Below are 23,150 nucleotides of genomic sequence, written 5' to 3'. Positions count from 1 at the left end.
AACATAAGAATCAATTTCTGCAATAATCAAGAGAAATAGTTTTATATAAAAAATTTTTATAATCTACATTCTATAATTATTAGATGTGAAAAGTTTAAAAAATTACGAAAGTTTGAAAGGCTTATACAAATTTTAATGATCAATCTATTATTACAAAAATCATTTTACATTGATCATCAACTGTATTATTAAAGAAATGTTAAGCAAGATAAATATGACAAATTGCTCTTATATTCTTCATCGATATTCTCGTGATACTGCTATAAAATTTATATATTCCTTTGCTATCCAGTAAAACTGTTATTATAATCAATAACTTATCAAATCCCATCTGAGGTAGACTTGCCGAAGAAAGTGACTTGACTTCTAAGGTGGGGAGAAAGTGACCTAGAGAGGTCTACGACATCGTCTCGAATCTTTTCTTCTCAGTCTTCCGTTACGTATGATTGGGTGTGGAATATACGAGTGGTACCAAGAAGAAAATATCTTGTGAGAAGTCCATACAAGAATTATTCCATACAAGTCGCATGAGTGAAGGTATTTATATTTTCAACACATAAAAATTGGTTGTTTTTGTAAAAAAAAATGTATAAAAAAGCTATAAAAAGATTCATTCGTTTTATTTAAAATATCTCGCTGACTTTTTACATAAAAATTTCAAAAATTGTATGTTTTAATAATACGTACTTTTTGTTAAAGAAGTAAAAGATTTAATTAGCTTATTAAATTTTAATCTAAACATTAATTTAAATCATAATATATAAATTAATATTAAGATAATTATTCGTGTTTTAATGTATCGAATTTATTGTTTCGCTTTAATTTCTTCCGATTTGCAATATTCATAAATAATTTCTGTACATATTTAATTAAAAGAAACGATATGCTGGATATGACGGCATTGTAACAGTAAACACATAATTTTTAACGTGCATACATCATTGGAATTTCAAGGTTAAATGTTACCAGTCAATTCTGTAAATGAGGTTGATAAAAGAGAATTCTATGACGCGCGTTCCAATTCTTTACCGTTTCCGACATCCATTATATACCAACTTCCCTAATTTCATGCATTACACAATTACTATTACGAAAACAACAAAATATACATATCGAAGCATCAACGTTTCTAAAAAGAAAATGTTTCTCTAAATATATATCATGAAATATTTACATTCATAAATTTACTTAAAATGGTATGCAAATGAAATATTATATTATTATTTTTATAAATCAATATATAGCTTTAATAATAAAAATTAGAATCAAATAATGAGATGAAACATAAAAAAATAATGCTTTTTTTTGTAAAAATCATCGCAATTTTAGTTGTAAATGAAAGAATTTCTATAATATTTTAAATTATTTTGTTTTTTACTTATCTAATATATTTCATAGTATTCAAATTTTATTAGAATTTATTAGATTTATTAGAAGCAAATATTCATATTCTTAAATATACATATTCTCTCTCTCTCTCTCTCTCTCTCTCTCTCTCTCTCTCTCTCTCTCATCTAAAAATTACTTCTTTTTAATATTACGTCGTTAAATGTATCACATATGAGTGTACAATGAAATTTTCCAACATATTTGCTTGCATCCGGGTATTTCCTATTTCAACATGTTGCTGTAAACTTTCCAGGAGAAAGTCAGATACACAAACATTGATTCAAGCGAAAAACGGAGCATCTTTATTTCGTTTACTTTACATTTCGTGGAAGGTGGCCTTTCAGTTTCAGCCTTTCATTTCATCTGCGATATATTTCTTCTTTGGTCTCAAAATTATGACGATGAGAAAGATAGTCGTGCAATTATATTCTTCAATTATACTTGTCACGTTGATGGCAATCGTCAATTTGGTATCTGGTACGTATTATGATTTACAAATACAACATTTTAACAATTTATATTAAAAAATCAAATATAAAAAATAAGTTATTACTATAATTATTTATTTATAAATAAAAATATTTAACAATAACGACGAAAATATGCACAAAAAGTATATACTGTTTTAATAATTTATTTTTTTTTTATTTCACCTACAATTATTATTATTAATCATATTGTTATATTATTATATTTTTATTATTTTAATTTACACTATTAATTTTATTTATTTAAATTACAATATTAAATTATGAAAAATACAATAAATTTTTAATCCGGTTATGTGCAATTAGATCTTTCAATACATTCAATATAATTTTATTTGCTGTGCCGTCTGATGATTCTCTAGCGAATTTAACGGCTGTTACGGTGAATCATGGTCCATGGACAGAGATTCTTGAAAATTGGATCACTCTTCCAAGGCATCAGTTCAACAATTCTCGTGCTGCACGAGCGATGAAGATTGATGATAAGACTTTGACAGTATCTAAAATCTCCACATCAAATAAAAGAGACGTTTCTGAAACTGATCTTTACCTACTTAGTACGATTTATAAGATATTTTTAAAAAATTCAAAAAAGAAAAGAAATTAATTTAATAATTTCAATTTTTAATATAACTTCCCAAATAGCAAAGTATCGTGTAATTAATTGGTGGAAATCATTCTTAACGAATCTGACGTCCTATCATTGTAAAAGTGACGTGGATTTGTCACAGTCACATAACGTCATATTAATCAACGTCGGAAATACGTCATTATTTTCGTATTATTAACGGCATAAATGAATGACATTATAACGTCATTCATTAATAACGTTACCAGTACGTCGTCGATTGGTCATTTATCTGACGTCAATAAGTATGACGTTATAGATACGTCATAATTAAATGACGTTATTAATTGGTAAAAAAGATAACGTCATTATTACATCTCAAATAGACGTCAATAATTCAAAATAACTAATTATCTACGTAAAAATGATTACAGTTTGCTACCTGGGTTATAAATAATTAAAAATAATTTAAAAAAAATTTTATAATGAAAAAATTATTTAAAATGATATAATAAAAAAATATTTTTTAATTAAAAGAATGAGATTTAGGAATCTTAAATGGAAATTTACAGGTGCTATTGAAAAATTGGTGTATAGAGTAGACTATCTAGAAAAAAGAGTAAGAAGGGCAGAAGAATTATTGTACTACGTTATTGCTGGAAACAATAAAATGAAAGGTAAAACTTCTTCAATATAAAAAAATCGATTTAAAAAATAATTTCGATATAATATAAAATATATGATGTGTAATATGATGATAATCAAGAAACATATATTTTCTTCTATAACGTTTAAATGAAATTAATTGTTATAAGGAAGAAAGGCAAATCTATTATTTACGCGCTTAATACAGCTTTAATCTATATCATTTATTATATCATCGCTTTTTTAGAACCTTGTCCTACTAATTACACGAGAATGGGCCAAAATTGCTATCACTTCAGTAATCGTGATTTCGATTGGAAATCATCGGGTAGTCTTTGCCGTGGTATGGGTGGACATTTGGTCGAATTCAACACGGTCGAGGAAAGTCAAGATGTAATCGCGGGTATAATGTCAAACTCCAAATTGAAGGGTAATTATTTCTGGACAGGTGGCTTAAATCCAGGGCTTTTATGGATTTGGGCCAAGAGTGCTAGACCGGTTCAACAAGATACTAAACAGACCGTCATTGGTGATGGCAGGTTGGTATCGCTCTTAAATAGAACATTTTTACATAGATAAAATAGAATATCAATAGCGTATACATAAGTTAAATGTTTCACTTAGACAATTAATTCTCAACAATAAATACTTGAATTATAAATTATTTTAAATTGTAGGTGCTTGAAGTTAACTTTCAACGTATCGTCGAAACTTTATTCGTACAGAGGTGAAGATTGTAGCTCAAGGCAAAGATATATCTGCGAATTGACGGTCGAAGACGAATCAGCAAACAGGATCGAAAGGACAGCACGATTACTAATTGATAAAAGTGATTAGGCGCATTTTAGCGGATAAAAATAACGTAATAAATCAAACACGAGGAATTATATTTATTTATAAACATATCTTTTTAATAATTTAATTACATAATTTTTTATTACAAAGTATAATTGATTTTTTAATAAAAAAATACAATATATAATATTTATAGGTTCTCCTTGATAACTAATTTTGTGTATATTTAAATAAATTGACATTTCAGTAAATTATATTATCATTTATAAATATATTCATTATGAATTTTAGATTTAATAGATAAAAGATAATGACTAAAATAGTCATTATCTTTTAAGAAATATTTTTACATGATATGAGGTTTTGCTTAGCTAATAAATTTCGCGGCGTGATGCGCCATCACCAGACTATGCTTGCTTTCGTTCACCAAAGGCAGAATACGGTCGGAACACGCCACTAGTGCGCCGTTTTCAGTATATGATTTAGTTGTTATGTCATCGGGTTCGACACTACGGCAGCAATCATCAATCACAGCTACAGGATAACCCAATCGCAAACCATCCAAACACGTCTCCTTTACACATACATCATAGGCGAGGCCACAGGCATACAAGTGCGTGGCTCCAACGGCCGACAAAATTTTTTCAAGTTCCGAGGAGCCTTCCGCATCTTTTTCAAATGCTGAATATGAGTCTTTGTCTGGATCCTGACCCTTATATACCTTGAGTACAAAAAGGGAAGAATATTCCAATTAATTAAATATACCAGATTTCTTGATATCAGATATACATAATTTCAAAAATAAGATAATTTATAAATACATAGATAGATTAAAGAACTGTAGGAATTCATGCCTTCTTAAATAACAGTTAGTAATTATAGAAGAAAGAAATAGCTGCCAGAGGTTTACGTGATAAAGATATTTATACAATTACTTTATATGTGATATCAGTTACTATGCAGTTCAGGAAAGAATTAGACCAATTAGAGAATCTTTAGTGAAATATAAATATAATACGGCTCTCCATAACATCTCTACTCTTTTTTATAAAATTGAGTTATTACCCGTTCGGAAGAAGGCAATATTAGCAGATCTTTATGCAATTCAGCGCCCCAGGTGTTCTTAACGCAGTGTTTTGGCCAAAGTATTTGCGCTAAGTGAGGTTGCAAGAAAACAACGGTGTCGAAGGGTTTCGCCGTTTCCTTAGTGATCTATTTCACATTATAGGATTATCTTACATTTATTTCGGATTATCGAATTACAGGCTAAATCTACCTCAGATAAGATTTATTATTTAAATTCATAAAAAAAAAACACCAAAAACTCAAATGTGTTAACGACACAAAAAAGTGAAAAAGTTATCTAAAAGGACATGTTCAAGAATTTTTTAGACATCTCTATTTTATATTATATACATATATAGATAGCTAAAACTAGTTTTGTATAAATTTATAATATATAAAAAAGTAACAATGAATAATATGGAAAAAAAAGAATAAGATTAGAACGTTAATATTAATTTATTTTTTCATTTACTTATTCGAATTATTTTATTGAATTATTTTATTTTCTTGAATCATTTTATGGAACTATTTTATTATTTTATTCAGGCAGATATGTTTAAATACCTCAGATTTTGGGTGAAGTTCGCGCATCGCCAAATTGTCAAAGAAGCTGATGTGATTTTCAGGATGCCAATCCTGTGTATATATCACTTTGTTCCAGCGACCCTCTTTCAAAAGCCGATTTATCGGTTCCACCACTTCCAACCCTTCTTGCCCAAAGCCGCATTTTCGAAGTGCCAGAGTGCCATCGATGAAATCGTTCTGTACATCGACGACTAGCAAAACATTAACGGGATTCACAATCGTTTGTATCCATTTACAACAGCTACAATAAGAATTTGTTTATTGTGAAAAACAAATCTAAACTTTATTTCTAAGCAATTTACTTTTAACTCATTATTCGTACAAATAGAAATCCGAACTAAAAATTCTCTCTTTGCCTTTTTTCAGTTCAATTCAATAAATGATTTAGAAAATCATTTTACATTAATATATACATATATATATAGTTGTTGACTTGATAATTAGGAATAAAGAAATACGAAAGTTAGTCATAGGTTTGGCAATAAATCAATATATGGTCAATGGTCAAAGAAAAGAGCATAAACAAAGACATTAGCATTAAAATGAATTATTCATTTAAAAAAATGATGAAAAATAAATCACTCTATTGTTGCGGTTACACTGCCATAAAAATTCTAGTAACACACCAACAAATCATTAGTGTCGTCATGTTGCCATTACATTACTGATAACATACCACATTAATATGTCTGACTGCTTGCTTTTCAAATTCCATTAACTAAATACTTACAAATCCTAGTGATAAGAAGTAGAGATAGATTGTAATCCATTGTAAAAAGTAAATAACTATAATTCTTCATTCTCGAGCAAGAATGTGTTAAGTTAATAAATTAAAAGCAGATGTCAAGATAAGGAGTCAGATAATAAACGTTATTTCTCAAGTGAATTTCAAAAAACAATGTAAATTATAATAATGTACTTTCATTTTGTTAGATATAGTGTCGTAAATATAAAATCATTAAATACAGTTAGTTTGTACATACATGCGACGCTATTTAACGAGATATTGTAATTTAGACTGTCTTTTGACATTTACTTGCGACTCAACTACAAGACATTTATTATCTAAGAGCTTTAGAGCGAGAAAGGACGAAAACAAACGAGGCAGTTTGTCTCGCAACGTATCAGCAAGGACAAATTGTAACGGACAGACAAATAATTTAAATATATATTTAATAAATAAAGGAAAGCACCCTATTATGATAAACGCTTAATATGAGATAGCGGCATTTCTGTTAAACTAATAAACGCTATTGGTTCCACCATGAATTTATTGCTCTTGAATTGAAAACTATTTAGTAGAAAATTCATTATTAGATCATGCCTATAGTCGTTGTAAAAAAGATTTTAGAATTTGGATATTTTCAAGTTTCATTGAGATGAGCCCTTGATGGAACCTTGTTTATTATTTAATAAATAAATATTTGACAATAAATTCTTCATGTAGTGGTAGAGTAAAATCGTATTAATAGAAAAATATGGGATATGTTGTATTGCTTAATTACAGAAGTTAGATTTGAGGATCGTAAAATCGTAAGGCGTGGAAATCATAATATGAGATATCCAGGGTATTTCTAATATGAAATAATCTATATATGCGCCCCTATGTCACAGTGAAAATCGTTGCTAACATATAAATGTTATTGTACAATAATAAAAAGGATAACTGGAATGAACATCCAGTGCCTTTTTCTGCGATGCTTGGTTCCAACTACCTGAAGACGAGTTCTGGATACAATGCATCGCATGCTCATTTTGCGCGCACACTAGCTGTGTCTGTTTGTATTTTAGAAATATTAAATAAAATTTTTAATTGCAATATTGATATATTTTGCGTTTTATTATCGATTTCTCGGAGCATCTCATATTAGGAGTACAATTTTATGATTTTTTTCAAGCACTATCTTAATAAAAAAGAATTAGATAATGAATCTGAAATGTGAAAAGTGACAGATCCGGACTTTGCGTCGCAATATCTCCGCTTGTAGGGCACGTAGGAAAAAAATAAAAGCACTTTTATTATACAATCTAAGCGGTGGCTATCGATTGAGCGTATATAGAACTTGATCCGTTCAGCCGTTATTAAGATTCGATAATCTCAATCTGCCACAACTCGCCGGCTCGCGTAAAGGAGGCACGGCAGTGTCGCTGCGCTTGGCTTAGCGCCGAGACACTACTGTGTCTCCAGATTAATAAATATAAACAAATCGTGGTCTAAGAACTGCAAAAAAAGTGTAATAATTATACAAGGTTTCAATCAAGCCGGTTTTTCGAGGAAGTTTCCCATGAATTTAAACATGGTTTTGAGAAAAACTGCTTTAAAGTTTGAAATTGATTTTCTAATCCAAATGGTTATAACAAGTATTATGCATATGTAATAGCCAACTATAATAGCCGACGTTTACTTCATTTCGATTCTCTCTATTTATTCTAATTAAGAATCCTGACAATAGAATCGGTCTCTTGAAAAGAGCACTAGGCATTTCAATACCTGTTCGATTCGTTCCGCGCAACGTCTCAGAAAATGTCTATTATCTCAAAAATACTTTTTTTTCAAAATCACTTTAAGGATTAATTCTACACACGTATAAGATTTAAAAGATTCAATTACTTAAAAATCAATTTTTCTCAATCCCAATGAAAAAATCTTTTAAAATGAATCTTAATTGATCGAAAAACTTTTAGTCATCATTTTGGAGCCATTTTCATGTCATCATGACTTGTTATTTTGTTCTGAGTCCAAAGTTTAGATTCTCACCTGAATGTTACCAGATATCACTATCCTTGTTATTTACCAAACATTAAACAAGGATGACATGACACACGCGTGTGGGAATCCGTGGGAATCCGAACACGCCTTTATTTATGAATACATTAAAGTAAATGTATATGACAGTAAAACGTAGTTTCAACTTTTTATAACTAATAATAAATGTATTATGTCGTATTAAATGTAGGTAAATGTCTAGGTTTAATTTATTAAGCGAATATTTATGATTTATTTCCTCTTCTCCTAATAAACCAATTGGATCCATAAATAAAACATAATAAAAATAGTAAAAATATGTTGCATGACTTTGTATCTAAATTATTTTCCTAGAATAGCAAGAGAAAATGTAAAAAATTACTAACTAAAATTAAATAATCCAATGTAAAATTCAATATCTTATTAAATAAGTAAAATACAAATGGTAACGAAAAAATATCAAGAAATTCAACTATTTTAAATCAAATATTTCCATCTATATAATATTAAGGTTAGAAGGAAAAAGTAATGTCTTATTTTTTACTCTTTATTTTTTGCTCCCTTTTAGCCTTCTTTTAACTTGTAATATTTCTTAGCTAAAAATTATATATAGAATATGAATTATCCCTTTTCCTCTTTTAACCACATGATCACACCCAATCAATTTTTAGAAAGAACAGAAGTATTTGCATACACATCACCTATGCAATTCTTGGTCGTTCAGCACACCGTCTGCGTTTGCGTCAAACAGCTCAAATATCTCTCGTACCCTCCACTCATCTTGCTCGACTTCGTCCGCGCCGAATAGTCGGACGCAAAGCGTTCGGAACTTCTCATAGTTGAACGTTTCTTTAGTATCAATGTCAAATCTGGACAATACCTTTATCGAAAACGACCAAGGATTGTCATTCTCTGGAAGCGCCATATGTACGTGCACTACGTCGCTTTGAATGTCACGGTTACGTTATCACGTCGGCACGACGATCGCACGACTATCGCTCCAATGTTAATAAATTGTTATTTGTCCCATTTGTCCCACTCACATTCAGGAGTATGTTCAGATTTCCACCCGAGTGCTTCCTGGCCAATCTAATTGTCTGATTGGCCAATCAGAAAATAATCTACACTAGTATTTGTGTAGCACTACATGGACTACTGTCCTCAGGTAGTCGAGTCACAAGTCAGGTAGAAACGCATATAAACACATCGATCAATACAGCCGTCGTTACGTCGCTGACATGACACATGTAGGCTTCGAAAGGAAAAGCATCTTTTTCAATACTTTTTAGACTCTTATTTAGAACTCTGATATAAGATGCGATACACTTCACGCTGTAAATGCTTTGTGTGCAAATGCTTTTTAATATTAAATTTTGATCAGTTTAATACGTATTGATTTCATATCGTATTTTGATAGTTTAATGATAAAACAGATTTTCCCAATATCGGTGAAATTTGTCTGTATATTTAAAATAAACAAATAATATTTTTAATAATAATCATATCATGAGTTTCAAAGTATAATCTGTAGTATTATTATAATCGCTAATAATTTAGAATCTAAAATTTATTATTTTGCAAATTCTATATAAATTGCGCTTACCTGCGCAGGTCTATATATATATATATATATATATATATACTCAGTTCCAAAAAAAGCGGTACACTATAAATTTGGGAAAAATTTACCAAATTTCAAATGATCATAACTTAAAAAAAATAACGTAAAAAATAAACATAATGTAGAAGCAACGGAGGCAGCTTTAAAAAGTATTCCGCATGCCTTCGATGACCACGACATTTGTGGCGAATGATGCGGATTTAAAAATGGTCTCATACATTATAAACATAAAGGATTACCAGGAGAAAAAAGACTGAAAGGTGAGAATTTACGTAAAAAACTCATAAAAATTTTTTTTTAATTTTGGGGAAACGCAGATAAATTGACACCAAGTGGTTCTAGTCAAGCCAACGAATCGTACAACGCGATTGTCACAAGTAAAACCCCGAAATCATGCCATTATAGTGGATCGGAATCATATAATTACCGTATTGCCGCTGCAGTTTGCCGGAAAAATCTCGGTACATCATATGTTATGAATATTAATAAAAAAAAATTGAGCTTTATCACCAGGAAAAAAAACTGAAAAATTTAGACAATTAATGAATGAAAAGAGAAAAAGGAGAAAGGGCTTTCTGGGCATTAATCGTTATTAGTTTTACAAACTTAATTTGTATAGGTCTTAATCAGGAGTGACGTTATCACATGATGGAATCGTACCTTTGCTGAAGAAATGTATCTGAAAATGTATCTGAAAATCAGTTCAGATAGTGTTTCTGTATCTAGCTACAAATACTCAAATTTTTAAATGTATTTCAAATACAGGTTAGATACAAAATGCATCTCTATAAATGTATTTAGATAATGTATAGAGATACTATACTGCGCTTACAACTTACATAACTATATATTTAATTCGTTGATTTCAAATTTCACATTGTTTAAAATATAAATTATTTTAATTATAAAGATCCTTTCAATATATATTCGAGATTTATTATAGAGTGATTATTTAATGACAACATATAATTTTTTTATGTGCGAGAAATTCTATTTAATAAAAATGTATACAAAAAAAATGTATACAAATAGTCATAATTATCTTCATAATTTTATTTCTATTTTAACCATGCTTGATTAATGGCCAATGCTTTTGATGAAAACTCATGCTTAGTATTTTTATACAATAGAAAATTCGCAACTTTATGCCGTAATCTTATTGTCATTAATTATTATGCAGAATTTACAGAATCCCATTTTTTTATTGAAAGTAATTTTGCTAAATCAAAAATTATTTTTTCATAATAAATTGCTTTGTTGCAAGAGAAGAATGTTGAGAAACTCTTTTTTTAAGCTATAACTTTGTATTTCTCTAAAGAATAAATAAATATTGATATTTTTGCTCATCAAATGTAATCTTATAAGATACTTACTATCAGTATCATTAAATTGATTATAAATTTAATATAATACGATATTACATTTCGCATTGGCATAAAATTATATTTCAAGATTGACTTAGTAATCGGCACACGGTTCAAGTGACAGAAAAGAAGAGACTGTACATATAAAATTTATAAGAAGTTATTATTAAGCATAAAATTATACTAATTTTTTTAATAAGACATGTTTTGTTGTAAATTAAATATCTTTGATATTTAAATTTAGAATCACACATGTATGCTCCATAGAACTATACATATTACAGATATAAATTTATATGTTAAATAATATTGTATTTATAAATAATAAATTATTTATTTCAATCACTTTCTTTATAATCGCATCGTCTTTACTGTTACGGTTAATTATCATTGTTAATTATTGTAAATCCTAATAACTTAGTAATTTTTAGAAATTTATAAATTATTTACAAGTATATCTGTTTCGTGTTTCATATATCTGTATACATTTGTACATAATATGTTGCATATAAGATAACTCTAACGCATTTGCGTGACTGAATGAATATTGTTATGCAAGACAAACAAGTAGGTATTTGTTATATGCAACAAAAAAAATACTGTGGTGTACATGTACCAATATGGATGATACAGATGAATATCACGGTCTATTAATCATGTTTTCATGTACGAGTAAATTAGTCGAATCATCGATATAATTAACGTATTACTCTATACGAGTTCAATATTTAAGTCATAAAATTGATTGGAAAAAATTAAAAATATAAAAATGTAAGCACTGAATAAATAATTTTTTTAGAGACAGAGATAATTTAAAATAAGAAATTTGCTCAAACCATAAAATTTTGAGTTACAAACGTCTATTAATTTTACATTAACTTGTTACAAAAAATGGAAGGTACAAGAAAATAAATTATATACACACATTGTTTAATAATACATTGTTTTGCGTGAGATATGTATTAAAACACATATTATACTCTTGAACAAAATGAAGAATTAAAAAAAATAAGTAATTGCTTTAAAGCAACACAAAAGCGAATTGTCAACAAATTTATAAAATTGGAGTCTCTCATATACACTTATAAGAATATAATGGCAGTGATTAGGTATATATCTATTTGTTCGTGGAAACGAAACTGCTCATAAAAGTACTAAAGTGTTTTGATAAATATCCATATTTCCTCTAAGCTTTAAACTTCTAAGCTTCTAAACTTTCTTTATGAAATATTTAGTATCTAAAAAATAATATTTGGTAATCGCTTTACTGCAACGAAAATTAACTGCAATAAATATAATTAAGATATGTAAAATATACACATACATACTTTACACTTCACAACACAATAATATTTTAAATACGAGAAAATAACTATTAATTTGATATTTAGAAAGATCTAAAAAAATAGAGAAAATATGAGATACATAAATAAATTATCTATAATCAGTTTTACGCAATGAATGATCGAATAACTTAAATAATCAATTATATATGTACGAGGTCTGTTCCGAAAGTATCCGACTTTTGTCTGTATCATGAGAAAGAGCTATTCCGGAGTAATATGAATAACGTCGCTTTCAAAGTAATTTCCTTCCGAAGCAATGATCTTCTGCCAACTGTGCATCCACTTGCAAAAGCAGTCCTGGAAGTCATTTTTAGTGATAGCCAACAGCTCCCTCGTCGCATTTCGCTTTATTTCCTCAACATTGTCAAATTTTTCTCATTCCTAGATCTTCAATATTCGAGAAAATATTTAACATAATTTTTGGGATCCCAAGGTCTTCTTCTAACTCTCGCACAGTCAAACGGCGATTTTTGTCGATTGCGAATCGTACACGTTCCACGTTTTCCACTGTTTTCGACGTTGAAAGTCTATCGGAACGAGGATCACTGTCCACTGAGACACGGCCATCTTTGAACCATCTAAACCATTCTTTTATTTGTATGTTACTCATAGTCATTACCATAAACTTTACGGATCATGTCGATTGTCTCGGAAAATGTGTAGCCAAAGTTTTTGGCAAAATTTTATACAAATTCTCAGCTCAACTCGTTCAGTCATTCTGAAATGCGACGCCCGGAGTTTTCGACGCTCATACAACTGTGTACCGTTGCTGACTGAATAGCTGTTGGGTTGTGCCACTTGGTGGGGATACTCCTAAAAGTCCACCCTAAATATTGAATATCTGTTTTCCGCAATAGGATGCCCAAGAACAAAGATATACACAGAGATCGGATACTTTTGGGACAGACCTTGTGTGTGTGTATATATATATATATATATATGCTTGTTTTATATGTATACTATCTATATCAAAATCTTATGTATTAAAATTACGTGTAACATTAATAGCGCGTGACATGGTAACGTTTAAAATAACATTTAAGCTATCTGGAATTTATCCTTCCAGGTTTGTGTGTTCTTGAATTATATCTTTTGCTATTTCGAGACATTTAGATTACGACATAACTTGTTCCTTTCTTCGGTAATGTCAATAGCAATTTTATTGATAACAGGATGTCTGATCTTGCCATTAATCGAGACAAAGAATTCATTCAGTTCTCCCGGAATGTTGTCCCTTTTTTCGTATTCGTATGCTTGCATCAGCAAGTCTAGTCTATCTAAGTCTTTAACATACTGTGCTTCAGGAGATTCCTGCTTTTCATATTCCTAAATATTTTTTAAAAGATTTTTTTTAATATTAGTAAATATTGATAAATGTTAATACTGAAAAATCGGAATAACAAAGAATATTCTTACACGAAATATTTGTAATATCTCAGGTCCCTTATCACCTAGCAGCTTGCAAATGTCTTCCATAGCTTCATCTTCCATTCTATGTTTTTCATCTGGTGGAATGCCACAATAAGGTGTTATGTCTCCCACAATACATTCAGCTAGGTCATGAATCAATGTCATCTGCATTATTCTGTAAATCAGAAAATACATATATATATAAATTACCAATATCAATGATATATAACAATATCATATAAACAAATTATTTAATTTTATAAAAACAATAATATGAAATTTCAAGTTATAAAAGGTTGTTATACTATTAAAGTTTATTATTTAATTATACTATTAAAGTTATTATACTATAATAATAAAGTCTCACTTGATTTTGTCTAATTTTTCTTTTCCGTCCACTAGAAACGATAACATTGCCATACGGTACATGTGACCAGCAATTGTTTCAGGATCAGATATATTCCGTTTTACCCATCCCATCCTTTTCATATGCTGGAAAATATAACAATAGAAACCATACTTTGAATAAAATTCTTAAACCTATGTTATACATACATTTATTTCTTTCAAATTTCAAGGAAACATCTCTTAACATAAAAAAATAATTGTTAGATATTATAGATACAATAAATGTTTTAATTATATTTAATTTATACATCTTGCAGTTAGCTTTATCACTGATCTGATTTCTTTGTAGTTTGCTTTGTATAATATGAGTGAATTCTATACTTAAAAAAAAATAATATAAAGGAAAGTATATTTTGGTTAGAAAATATTACACATTATATAATATATAACATTATCATAATTCTTTTGTTTGAGATAAAAATAATATAGAATGATACAATTTCTTTTTCAATATTATTTTCTCGTAATTTTTATGCATTCTTTTATGACTTTATTATTTTTTAAAGTCTTTAAAAATAGTATAATTTTGAGATTAAAAAAAAATATTTTAAAGTCTTATTTTTTCTATGTCATAAATATGTCATCTTGAAATTCAAAAATTGAAATGGAATCTTACATCTATATAAGTAAAATATAAAGAATCATAAATGATCAAACAAAGATATTGCTGCAGGATTCAAGATGTTGATTCAGCAACAAATCTAATCTAACCATTTGATTGCATGGTATTTATCAAGATGTAATTTTAAACAAAGGAAATTACATCATAGTTGATTCATATTATCAAAACACTCATAAATCAGCATGATTTAGAACATATAAATAAAGAAATTAAAAATATAATATTCTGTTAATGCTAATATTAATGAATTTTCTCTTTTCTTTTCTGTTTTTAATTTTATGTTACACATTTCTAATTCTAATTCTCAATTAAGCTTATATACTCAGAAAAATGTTTTGTAGAAGAATTCCAATGACTTCTAGATACATTTTGACCATTAAAATAAAAAATATAAAAATATCTTTGTTAATACTAATTTCCAACGTACAAAGAACGATATCTATTATACAAAACAATGAGTTACAAATTGCTTATTATCCTTACTTTGTTTAAAGGTCAAATATGTATAGTTTCATATATCTGTAAGGTCAAAAACTTTAGAAGTTTTATATCTTGTATATGCATATGTACATCTTAAATATCAACATGTTTCTTTATTTCTCTTTTTTTTAATTATTTCTATATTCTTGTGTGAAGATCGATAACATATCAAAATGAAAATACGAAGTAATATTTCAGATATAATCAATTCCTGATAATCAAAATTGTCAGAAAAAGTTATCTCTTCTTATTGCAATGTCGTCCAGTATTCATAGTCGATTCTTATATTTGAGACTATAAGCCAATCGGAGAGCTATATTAGCATCTTTAAACATTACTTAAGACGGTCTTAAAATAAAAAAAACCGACTTATATGAATACCGCCCAGAGAGCTGTATTATTAGCATCTTAAAACGTTACACAAGACGGTCTTAAAGTAAGAACGGACTACAAATACCGCCCTTCAAATCTTTATCGAGAACACCTTTAATCATGATTCCTTATAAACTAATGTTGACATATAATCATGTTAAAAAAAGTGATCTCTATTGGGGGGGGGGGGGTCATAGGTTGACATAGGCAAATGTTAGCAGCAATAGGAAATCTTCTTACATAAGTATCTGTTTTTTCTTATCTTTTTTTTAACTCAATAACATTCTTTTTCCCTTTCCTCCCTCTCTTTCTTACAATATTCTATTTCAGAGAAAAATTTCAGAAATAAAACTGTTCTTGTCTATACTATTTTACATAGTATTCTTTTGTCTAGTGATTCGAGGTCACTTGGGAAATATAAATGTATGTCATGATTTGACAGCTGCGAGCATATCATCTCGAAGCTTACCTTCAGCCGACCGACCAGCTCCATAAACTCCTGTAGTCCTTTTGTGTTTTGCATCGCGATCGGTTGAAATTCTCGTAATCGTTCTGTCACCGTCAGTCGTACGAAGTTACTCGTGGTTGCACTTGGCTGCCATCAACACTACACTACTCTCACGAAGCGAACATTCCCGAACTGGCATTACTGGTAAATGCTGACAGAAAGTAAAGCTGGAAACACAATAAACACAGGCAATAGGCACAGGGAATAACGAGCCGTCCAATCACAGCTCTGGAATATAAGTTCGATATTATATCCCAGAGCTCTGATTGGACGGCTCGTTATTTCCTGTTGACTATGGCCGGTATTCATAGTCTGATCTTATTTCAAGACCGTCTTAAGGTCGTGTAACCATTCATAGTCGATTCTTATTTCAAGACCGTCTTAGGCCGGAATCAGACTACGCATTGAAGACTGAGATCGAAGATTGAAGATTGAAATTTGACCAATGAGGGCAAAGGAATTTTAACTCCTATTGTTTTGATTGGTCAAATTTCAATCTTTCAATCTTTAATCTCAATCTTTAATGCCCAGACTGATTCCGGCCTTACCCCGGATCTATAATAGAGTTTTAAGCCTTAAGCTATAAGAAATGGACGAATCATAGTCAATTATTCTTCTCGAATTCCACTGTAATGCGGGGTCTACAATAGAAGTCGTAGCAGTCGTAGGGTCTTAAGTTGTAGAAAATTGACCAATCACAGTCGAATATGAGAAGAATAATCAACTGTGATTGGTCAATTTTCTACGACTTAAGACCTTATGACCGCTACGACTTCTATTGTAGACCCCGCATAAGTAATATCTTAAGACACTGATGCGGCCCTCTGATTGGTTCGTGACATCTTAAGACTGTACTTAAGACAGTCTTGAATATAAAGCTGATTCTACATTGATCGCATCGCAGCGTCGCAAGCGTGTCGCAAGCGTTGCAGTCCAATCAGAGTCGAGTTAGCTTGACGTTGATTGGACCTCAACGCTTGCGACGCTGCGATGCGACTAATGTAGAACCAGCTTAAGATCTGACTATGAATACCGGCCTAGATTTACCAATGAAACACGCAGTCCGCACCTAGTGCTAAAGTCACTAGATGTTAATCTAGTGACTTTACCTAGTGCGCACCAGTTTTTCCAATGAAAAACGCTATTACATTGGTCGCATTCAGCAGACTCAACTGTTGCGGAGCGGATCAATGAGCTCTCGCTGCTATTGGATGATCTAAAAGAATACACCAATAGCAGTGAGCGCTCACGGATCCGCTCCACAACAGTTGAGTCTGCTGAACGCGACCAATGGCTGCGTTCAGCAGAACGGTTGTTTTGCAACTGTTGGAAGTTTCCTTCGCGCTAATTGGATCATACTTTTAGATCTAGAAGAATGGTCCTATCTCAGCAGACAATCATAAAACGGTTGCAAAACTGTTGAGTCTGCTGAACGCAGCCAATGAGCGGTTGTAGTGTTGAATGCACCTATTGGCTGCGTTCAGCAGAACGGTTGTTTTGCAACTGTTGGAAGTTTCCTTCGCGCTAATTGGATCATACTTTTAGATCTAGAAGAATGGTCCTATCTCAGCAGACAATCATAAAACGGTTGCAAAACTGTTGAGTCTGCTGAACGCAGCCAATGAGCGGTTGTAGTGTTGAATGCACCTATTGGCTGCGTTCAGCAGAACGTTTGTTTTGCAACTGTTGGAAGTTTCCTTCGCGCTAATTGGATCATACTTTTAGATCTAGAAGAATGGTCCTATCTCGGCAAACAATCATAAAACGGTTGCAAAACTGTTGAGTCTGCTGAACGCAGCCACTCATACATAAGTTTGAAATAATCGTGTCATGGAACCAAAATGGCGGCAGTTCGCGGTACTTTGTTAATCTAGTGACTTTAAATTTGGGTATTCACCGTTGCATAGGCTTGTTCTTTTTGGCTGAACTTTTGCACTAGTTCGTCTTTCTTCCTCTTCTTTTCTCCTGGAGAAAAAAGAAAGAAAGTTGAACTGGTTCAAAAGTTCAGCCAAAAAGAACAGGCCTATTGTAATATATGTATGAACAAAAGACGTCATTGTTCCTTGTTGTGCCTTGATGCTTACATATGCACAGATTTTTTTATTGGATAATTACGCAATACATCAACCGACGTTCAAGTCGCATTTCGGACCATGGATTATCACTTATTCAGTAAGTGATTTCGCTGTAATATTTAGAAAATCTAGGAAAAGAAGCTATATCGTAGCCCTCCAATCTTGTTGATCATTTCGCTAAATTGAGTTTTGCTTTTAATTAATGAAAATGTAATTACAACCGATCGCGTTAAGGTTCGCTTTACAATCGAATAGCACAAGTTAGATTAAGATTGTTTGATACATTATCAGCACATTATTGCTAACATTTTAAAATTTCTCCGGGAAATCCCGATTTTTATAGAACGCAATTTATCGTGAGTTGTTAATTACACGATATTGATTATTATTTTTAGATTAGATATATAAGAAGTCCTGACAGAGAGAAATAGTCGTTCTAAGTAAGTATAATCAGTGATTAAAGTGAGCTTTTATTATTAAATTTTAGAATTAAATAGAAAATGTTGATATGTGTAATGATTTTGATATAATACTACTAAATATTTCACACATAAAAAATAATATTATAACTAATATTATAATAACATAATATTATAACTAATATTAGAATTTAGTTGACGTATGAGGTTAAGATTCATCAAGAATGATGTCATCTTAAATTAGATAAATTGGACATAACATGCAATATAACAAATATAATAGATTTCAAATAGATGTAAAAAGACTTTTTAACAATAACTTTTGAATGATATTCGACCGATAAATAATTTTTTATTCTAAATTCATCAAATTAACAAGCATTACTTTGTCAGAAAGATAGAAAAACATATTAATCGTTAATGTGATTTTTTTATTTAGCAAAAAAGGATTGTTTATAACTTCTAAAAGATTTTGTGATCATAATGGCTACAGAAGAAGAAACTACAGACATACGTTGGGTAAGTCGTTTTTTAATACATTATATGCAACATTATACTGAATATCGATAACTTCTTATGTTATACTAATTTTTCAAACATTAGTTAACTATACTCACTCAGTTTACTTGTTTACATCATTCCAAAAATATGGTTTAACACTTGAATTTAACTGTCGATAGAGGAATTAATCACTTGATAGTTTTTCTCAATTAATTTTATCAGAAACAAAAATATTTGAATGTATTGTTAATAATATATTTATTTTTTAGGAAACTATGAAAACTTTTGCCATGCAACAGCAACAATGCTTATTTGAACTTCTTCCCGAGTGCACAATATATAAAAACGATGAACATGAATATCTAAAACAAAACATTGGATACGCAATTTATGGTCCACCAGAGAATACCAAAAGTACAAGTACAAAAGAAGACCACTGTTATTGTAAAACAGAGAGTCCAAATGATGCAGATGTAGTTGGGACAGTAGGTTATTCAGAAGATGCTCAAAAAGTCATAAATAAGATATACGAGAGAATATGTACATCTTCAGTTGAAACCGATGACGCTGGATCAATTTACTATGGTGTAATTTATAATATGATATTCCGTCCTAAAACAAATGTAAAGCCTAAGAAAAAAGAAGTAAAAGAAGAAGCAAACAAAGATGTGCTTGATCTTGTAATGCCTGTTCCTATTTTTACAATCAGAAGTAAGAAAAAGTATGAAACTACAAAGAAGGCAGAACAAGAAAATACATCAACTGCTGATGAAGTACAGTATGCAACATCATACATTGATGCCACTAGCAGAGTATATAAAAATTGGACAGACTATATAGAAAATAATAATTTACCAGAGTGTACTATGGTTCTTCCAAAACATGGTTTTTATGAATCAAATCCAGCTTATCATCCTACAGAGGATTATTCGACAGTTTGGCTGGAAATCCTGGAGTCTCCTTCATGTAAATGGAATGTAAAACTCTGCAAGGGAATGGATGTCGCTTCTACTGTCGTTGGATTTGGCACAATTGGTTTGAGTATCGCAGCGCTGTTCACACCTCTTGCGCCAGTTGTTGCTATATCAGGTAAATTGTCCTTAATTGCAAAAGCAATTTATCATGTTAAATATTAATTGTGTAAGTTATGATTTATTATTGTATATACCAGCATTTATTTCAATACTATATAATACTATATAATAATAAAGGTATAAGACAGTATTACATTCTATTTTATCATATTTATTAGGTGTTGCTGTTACTACTGCGACTAGTGCTTGGTCATTCGGTCGAAATACCCAACAATTAGTAGACCGCAGTAAACATAAAGAATCTATTTATTTATTCGACAGAGAAGCATTTGCACATTACCTCAGCATGACCAGCACTGCATTTGGTTTAGGAGCAATGGGAGGATCAGCGATTATTTCCAATGTTGCTGCACGTGGTATGACAGTAAATACCCTTGCAAGAGTGGCATTTAATACTGTACAAGGTGGTAGTATGATCTTGAGTGGTGTTGGCGTCATATATCAGGGTCACTGTATGTATGATAAATATAAAAAAGAGAAGACTGTCAGTGTCATAGACGCATTAAATTTGGCGACGCATCTTATGTTTTTCTGCGGCTCCGTAGTTAAGGTTCAATTTGCCAGCGACATAATCGAGAGTACTCAAAGTAATGTTATCAAAGATTATAAGGATTCTGTGAGCACCAAACGTCTTCGTAATAAGTTCAATAAAATTGTAAGGAAAGCTGCCGACAATAATACATGTAAAATATCCGAAAATGCGGAAGTGATACTTTATATAAAACATCGTCGAGATCTTTTGTCAAATCGTCCTGTAACTAACGGCGGTAACCAGTACGATAGTACTTCGCATAATATCGTATGGTCGGTCAACCGTGGTAGATTAACAATCAATGGTATCATATTGTTAGATCCTATTGAATTTGTTACTCGTCTTATAAAATTGGGCATATTTATCGGAATCAACGAAAACGATTCATCTGGTCCACCGAACAATGCTAATGAGTTAACCGTTGAACAATTAACAAAAGTACTTTGTGATTTATTATCGAAGTTCTATGTAAGCGACGACTGTCCTAAAAGCAAAAATCTACCGGTAGTGCCTGATTTTGAACCCTTAATAAGAGAGATGAGTTCTCTGCAGATAAATGGAGATTACTTGAAGATGCTGTTTCAAATCACTGAAAAATTAATGAGACGTTCCAAAAATATGGACGATTTTTTACTCCTGACTTTTGCTTTCGTTTGGCAGTATTGTAAAGCAAACCTGAAGCAATGGGGCATGTATTTATGCTCGCAAAGCATTTGTAGTAACAAGATTTTGCATAGAATTATCATTGCAATTTTTGAAGCAATTGATATGGTGGTTAGTAATTTATATCATGCTTTTGAGATATATATAGCTTCTGTTTTGCGTAAAAATGAATAGAGAATATGATTTTCATATGATTAACATAAAAAAGCGAAATTAGAAAAATTATGTATACAGTAGTTCAGTAGTACAGTAGTAATCAACAATTGTTATAGAAATATATATTAGACAGTAAGAAATACATAGAAATATTTATAGCGGCAATAAAGTTTCAGCTTTAAAGTAGGGTAATAAAGTTTTGAGATGCACGCGGTTTATGCCAAGATATCATTGAATAGATATTAAATTGTTTTCTTTAATAATTTATACTAAATATATTATCAGAAATTATATTAAAAGCGAATTTATATCAAAGGAGATGCATCAATGTCCTGCATTAAATATAATCCTGGAAAATCTTATATATGTATATACGTATATTTTTAAAACATATCTTTTGGCGCCGAAGTGTCTTAAATAAATGAATAGTATTATGTATTTCCAAAGTATTGTAATACGAGTAATACCTATGTCTAAGCTATTGTAAAGATGAATAATTTTCGCACAAATTGAGATAATTTTAAGTTCTTGAAAATGTACTGTATTTGTGCCTTTACGCTTCAGTTTTTTTCCCTGTTATGTCCAGATTATATGATTTTCATCGAAAGTTATAAAATAATAAATATTTACTTATTTGCATTTTGTGTTCTTCATTAAGAATAACATTAATTCCCAATTTTAAGTGAAGATCTATAAAGTATCAAGTATAGTGGACGAAAAAAATTAATGTAGCAAAAAAGTTTTATTAAACATTTAACTTTGTAAATAGAAATGTAAGAACTTTATTTGTAAGAAATGTATCTTAATATTTGTACTTTATTGTTCTGATAGAAAAATCAAAAGAAAAGAATAAGTGCAATGATACAATGAAATTATTTCTTGATTTCACAGATTAAAATAATTAACTTATAATTAGACATGTAAAAAGTATATTTATTGTATATATACTTTTATACATATGTTAATTCTTTTATTACACTGAATTTTATTTTAAATTAATATATATAAGGTTCTTTTTTTATAAATATGCTTCTTTGCAAAGTAATATATATTATAAGTATATTATAAATATATAGTGTTCCTTATATTTATTATAGGAATTCTAATACTCGTTTCCAGCAATATAAATTAATTTAAATCTCGGTTCAACTCACTCTTTATTTTTTCTAATACTTAAAAACTAGAAAAATGAAGAGTGGATCGAACCTAAACTAAAATTAGTAGAAATAGACGTAAGAATAACAAAAGGAGGAATATTATTAACATAATTCGAATGCGAGGGCAATTTGCCGCGGTAG

The 23,150-nt window shown here is 30.1% G+C and overlaps 4 protein-coding genes across 4 annotated transcripts; 2 read left to right on the top strand and 2 right to left on the bottom strand.

Annotated features, from left to right (window-relative positions):
• Positions 1–1,571: 1,571 nt before the first annotated feature.
• Positions 1,572–3,966, top strand: LOC108720575 (C-type lectin domain family 10 member A). The gene is made up of 5 exons (XM_018444666.1): positions 1,572–1,866; positions 2,240–2,434; positions 3,018–3,122; positions 3,338–3,629; positions 3,768–3,966. Exons 1-5 carry the CDS (start codon positions 1,572–1,574, stop codon positions 3,925–3,927), a joined length of 1,047 nt encoding a protein of 348 aa, XP_018300168.1. The 3' UTR covers positions 3,928–3,966.
• A 284-nt stretch (positions 3,967–4,250) lies between these two features.
• Positions 4,251–9,290, bottom strand: LOC108720592 (nicotinamidase). The gene is made up of 4 exons (XM_018444693.1): positions 8,983–9,290; positions 5,515–5,776; positions 4,951–5,097; positions 4,251–4,606 (listed from the first exon to the last, which is right to left on the bottom strand). Exons 1-4 carry the CDS (start codon positions 9,204–9,206, stop codon positions 4,253–4,255), a joined length of 987 nt encoding a protein of 328 aa, XP_018300195.1. The 5' UTR covers positions 9,207–9,290; the 3' UTR covers positions 4,251–4,252.
• Positions 9,291–12,766: 3,476 nt separating this feature from the next.
• Positions 12,767–16,543, bottom strand: LOC108720587 (HD domain-containing protein 2). The gene is made up of 4 exons (XM_018444684.1): positions 16,374–16,543; positions 14,390–14,514; positions 14,029–14,197; positions 12,767–13,938 (listed from the first exon to the last, which is right to left on the bottom strand). The coding sequence occupies exons 1-4, from the start codon at positions 16,425–16,427 to the stop codon at positions 13,708–13,710; spliced, it is 579 nt and encodes a 192-aa protein (XP_018300186.1). The 5' UTR covers positions 16,428–16,543; the 3' UTR covers positions 12,767–13,707.
• Positions 16,544–18,441: 1,898 nt separating this feature from the next.
• On the top strand, positions 18,442–22,097 carry LOC108720583 (uncharacterized). Its single transcript, XM_018444679.1, has 5 exons — positions 18,442–18,584; positions 18,883–18,927; positions 19,346–19,425; positions 19,677–20,496; positions 20,660–22,097. The coding sequence occupies exons 3-5, from the start codon at positions 19,390–19,392 to the stop codon at positions 21,868–21,870; spliced, it is 2,067 nt and encodes a 688-aa protein (XP_018300181.1). The 5' UTR covers positions 18,442–18,584; positions 18,883–18,927; positions 19,346–19,389; the 3' UTR covers positions 21,871–22,097.
• Positions 22,098–23,150: the final 1,053 nt, after the last annotated feature.

The sequence above is a fragment of the Mycetomoellerius zeteki genome, unplaced genomic scaffold (assembly GCF_001594055.1).
Source record: "Mycetomoellerius zeteki isolate Tzet28-1 unplaced genomic scaffold, Tzet1.0 scaffold153, whole genome shotgun sequence".
NCBI lineage: Eukaryota > Metazoa > Arthropoda > Insecta > Hymenoptera > Formicidae > Mycetomoellerius > Mycetomoellerius zeteki.
The sequence above is the reverse complement of the archived record's forward strand: the minus strand, read 5'-3'. Positions and strand labels throughout refer to the sequence as shown.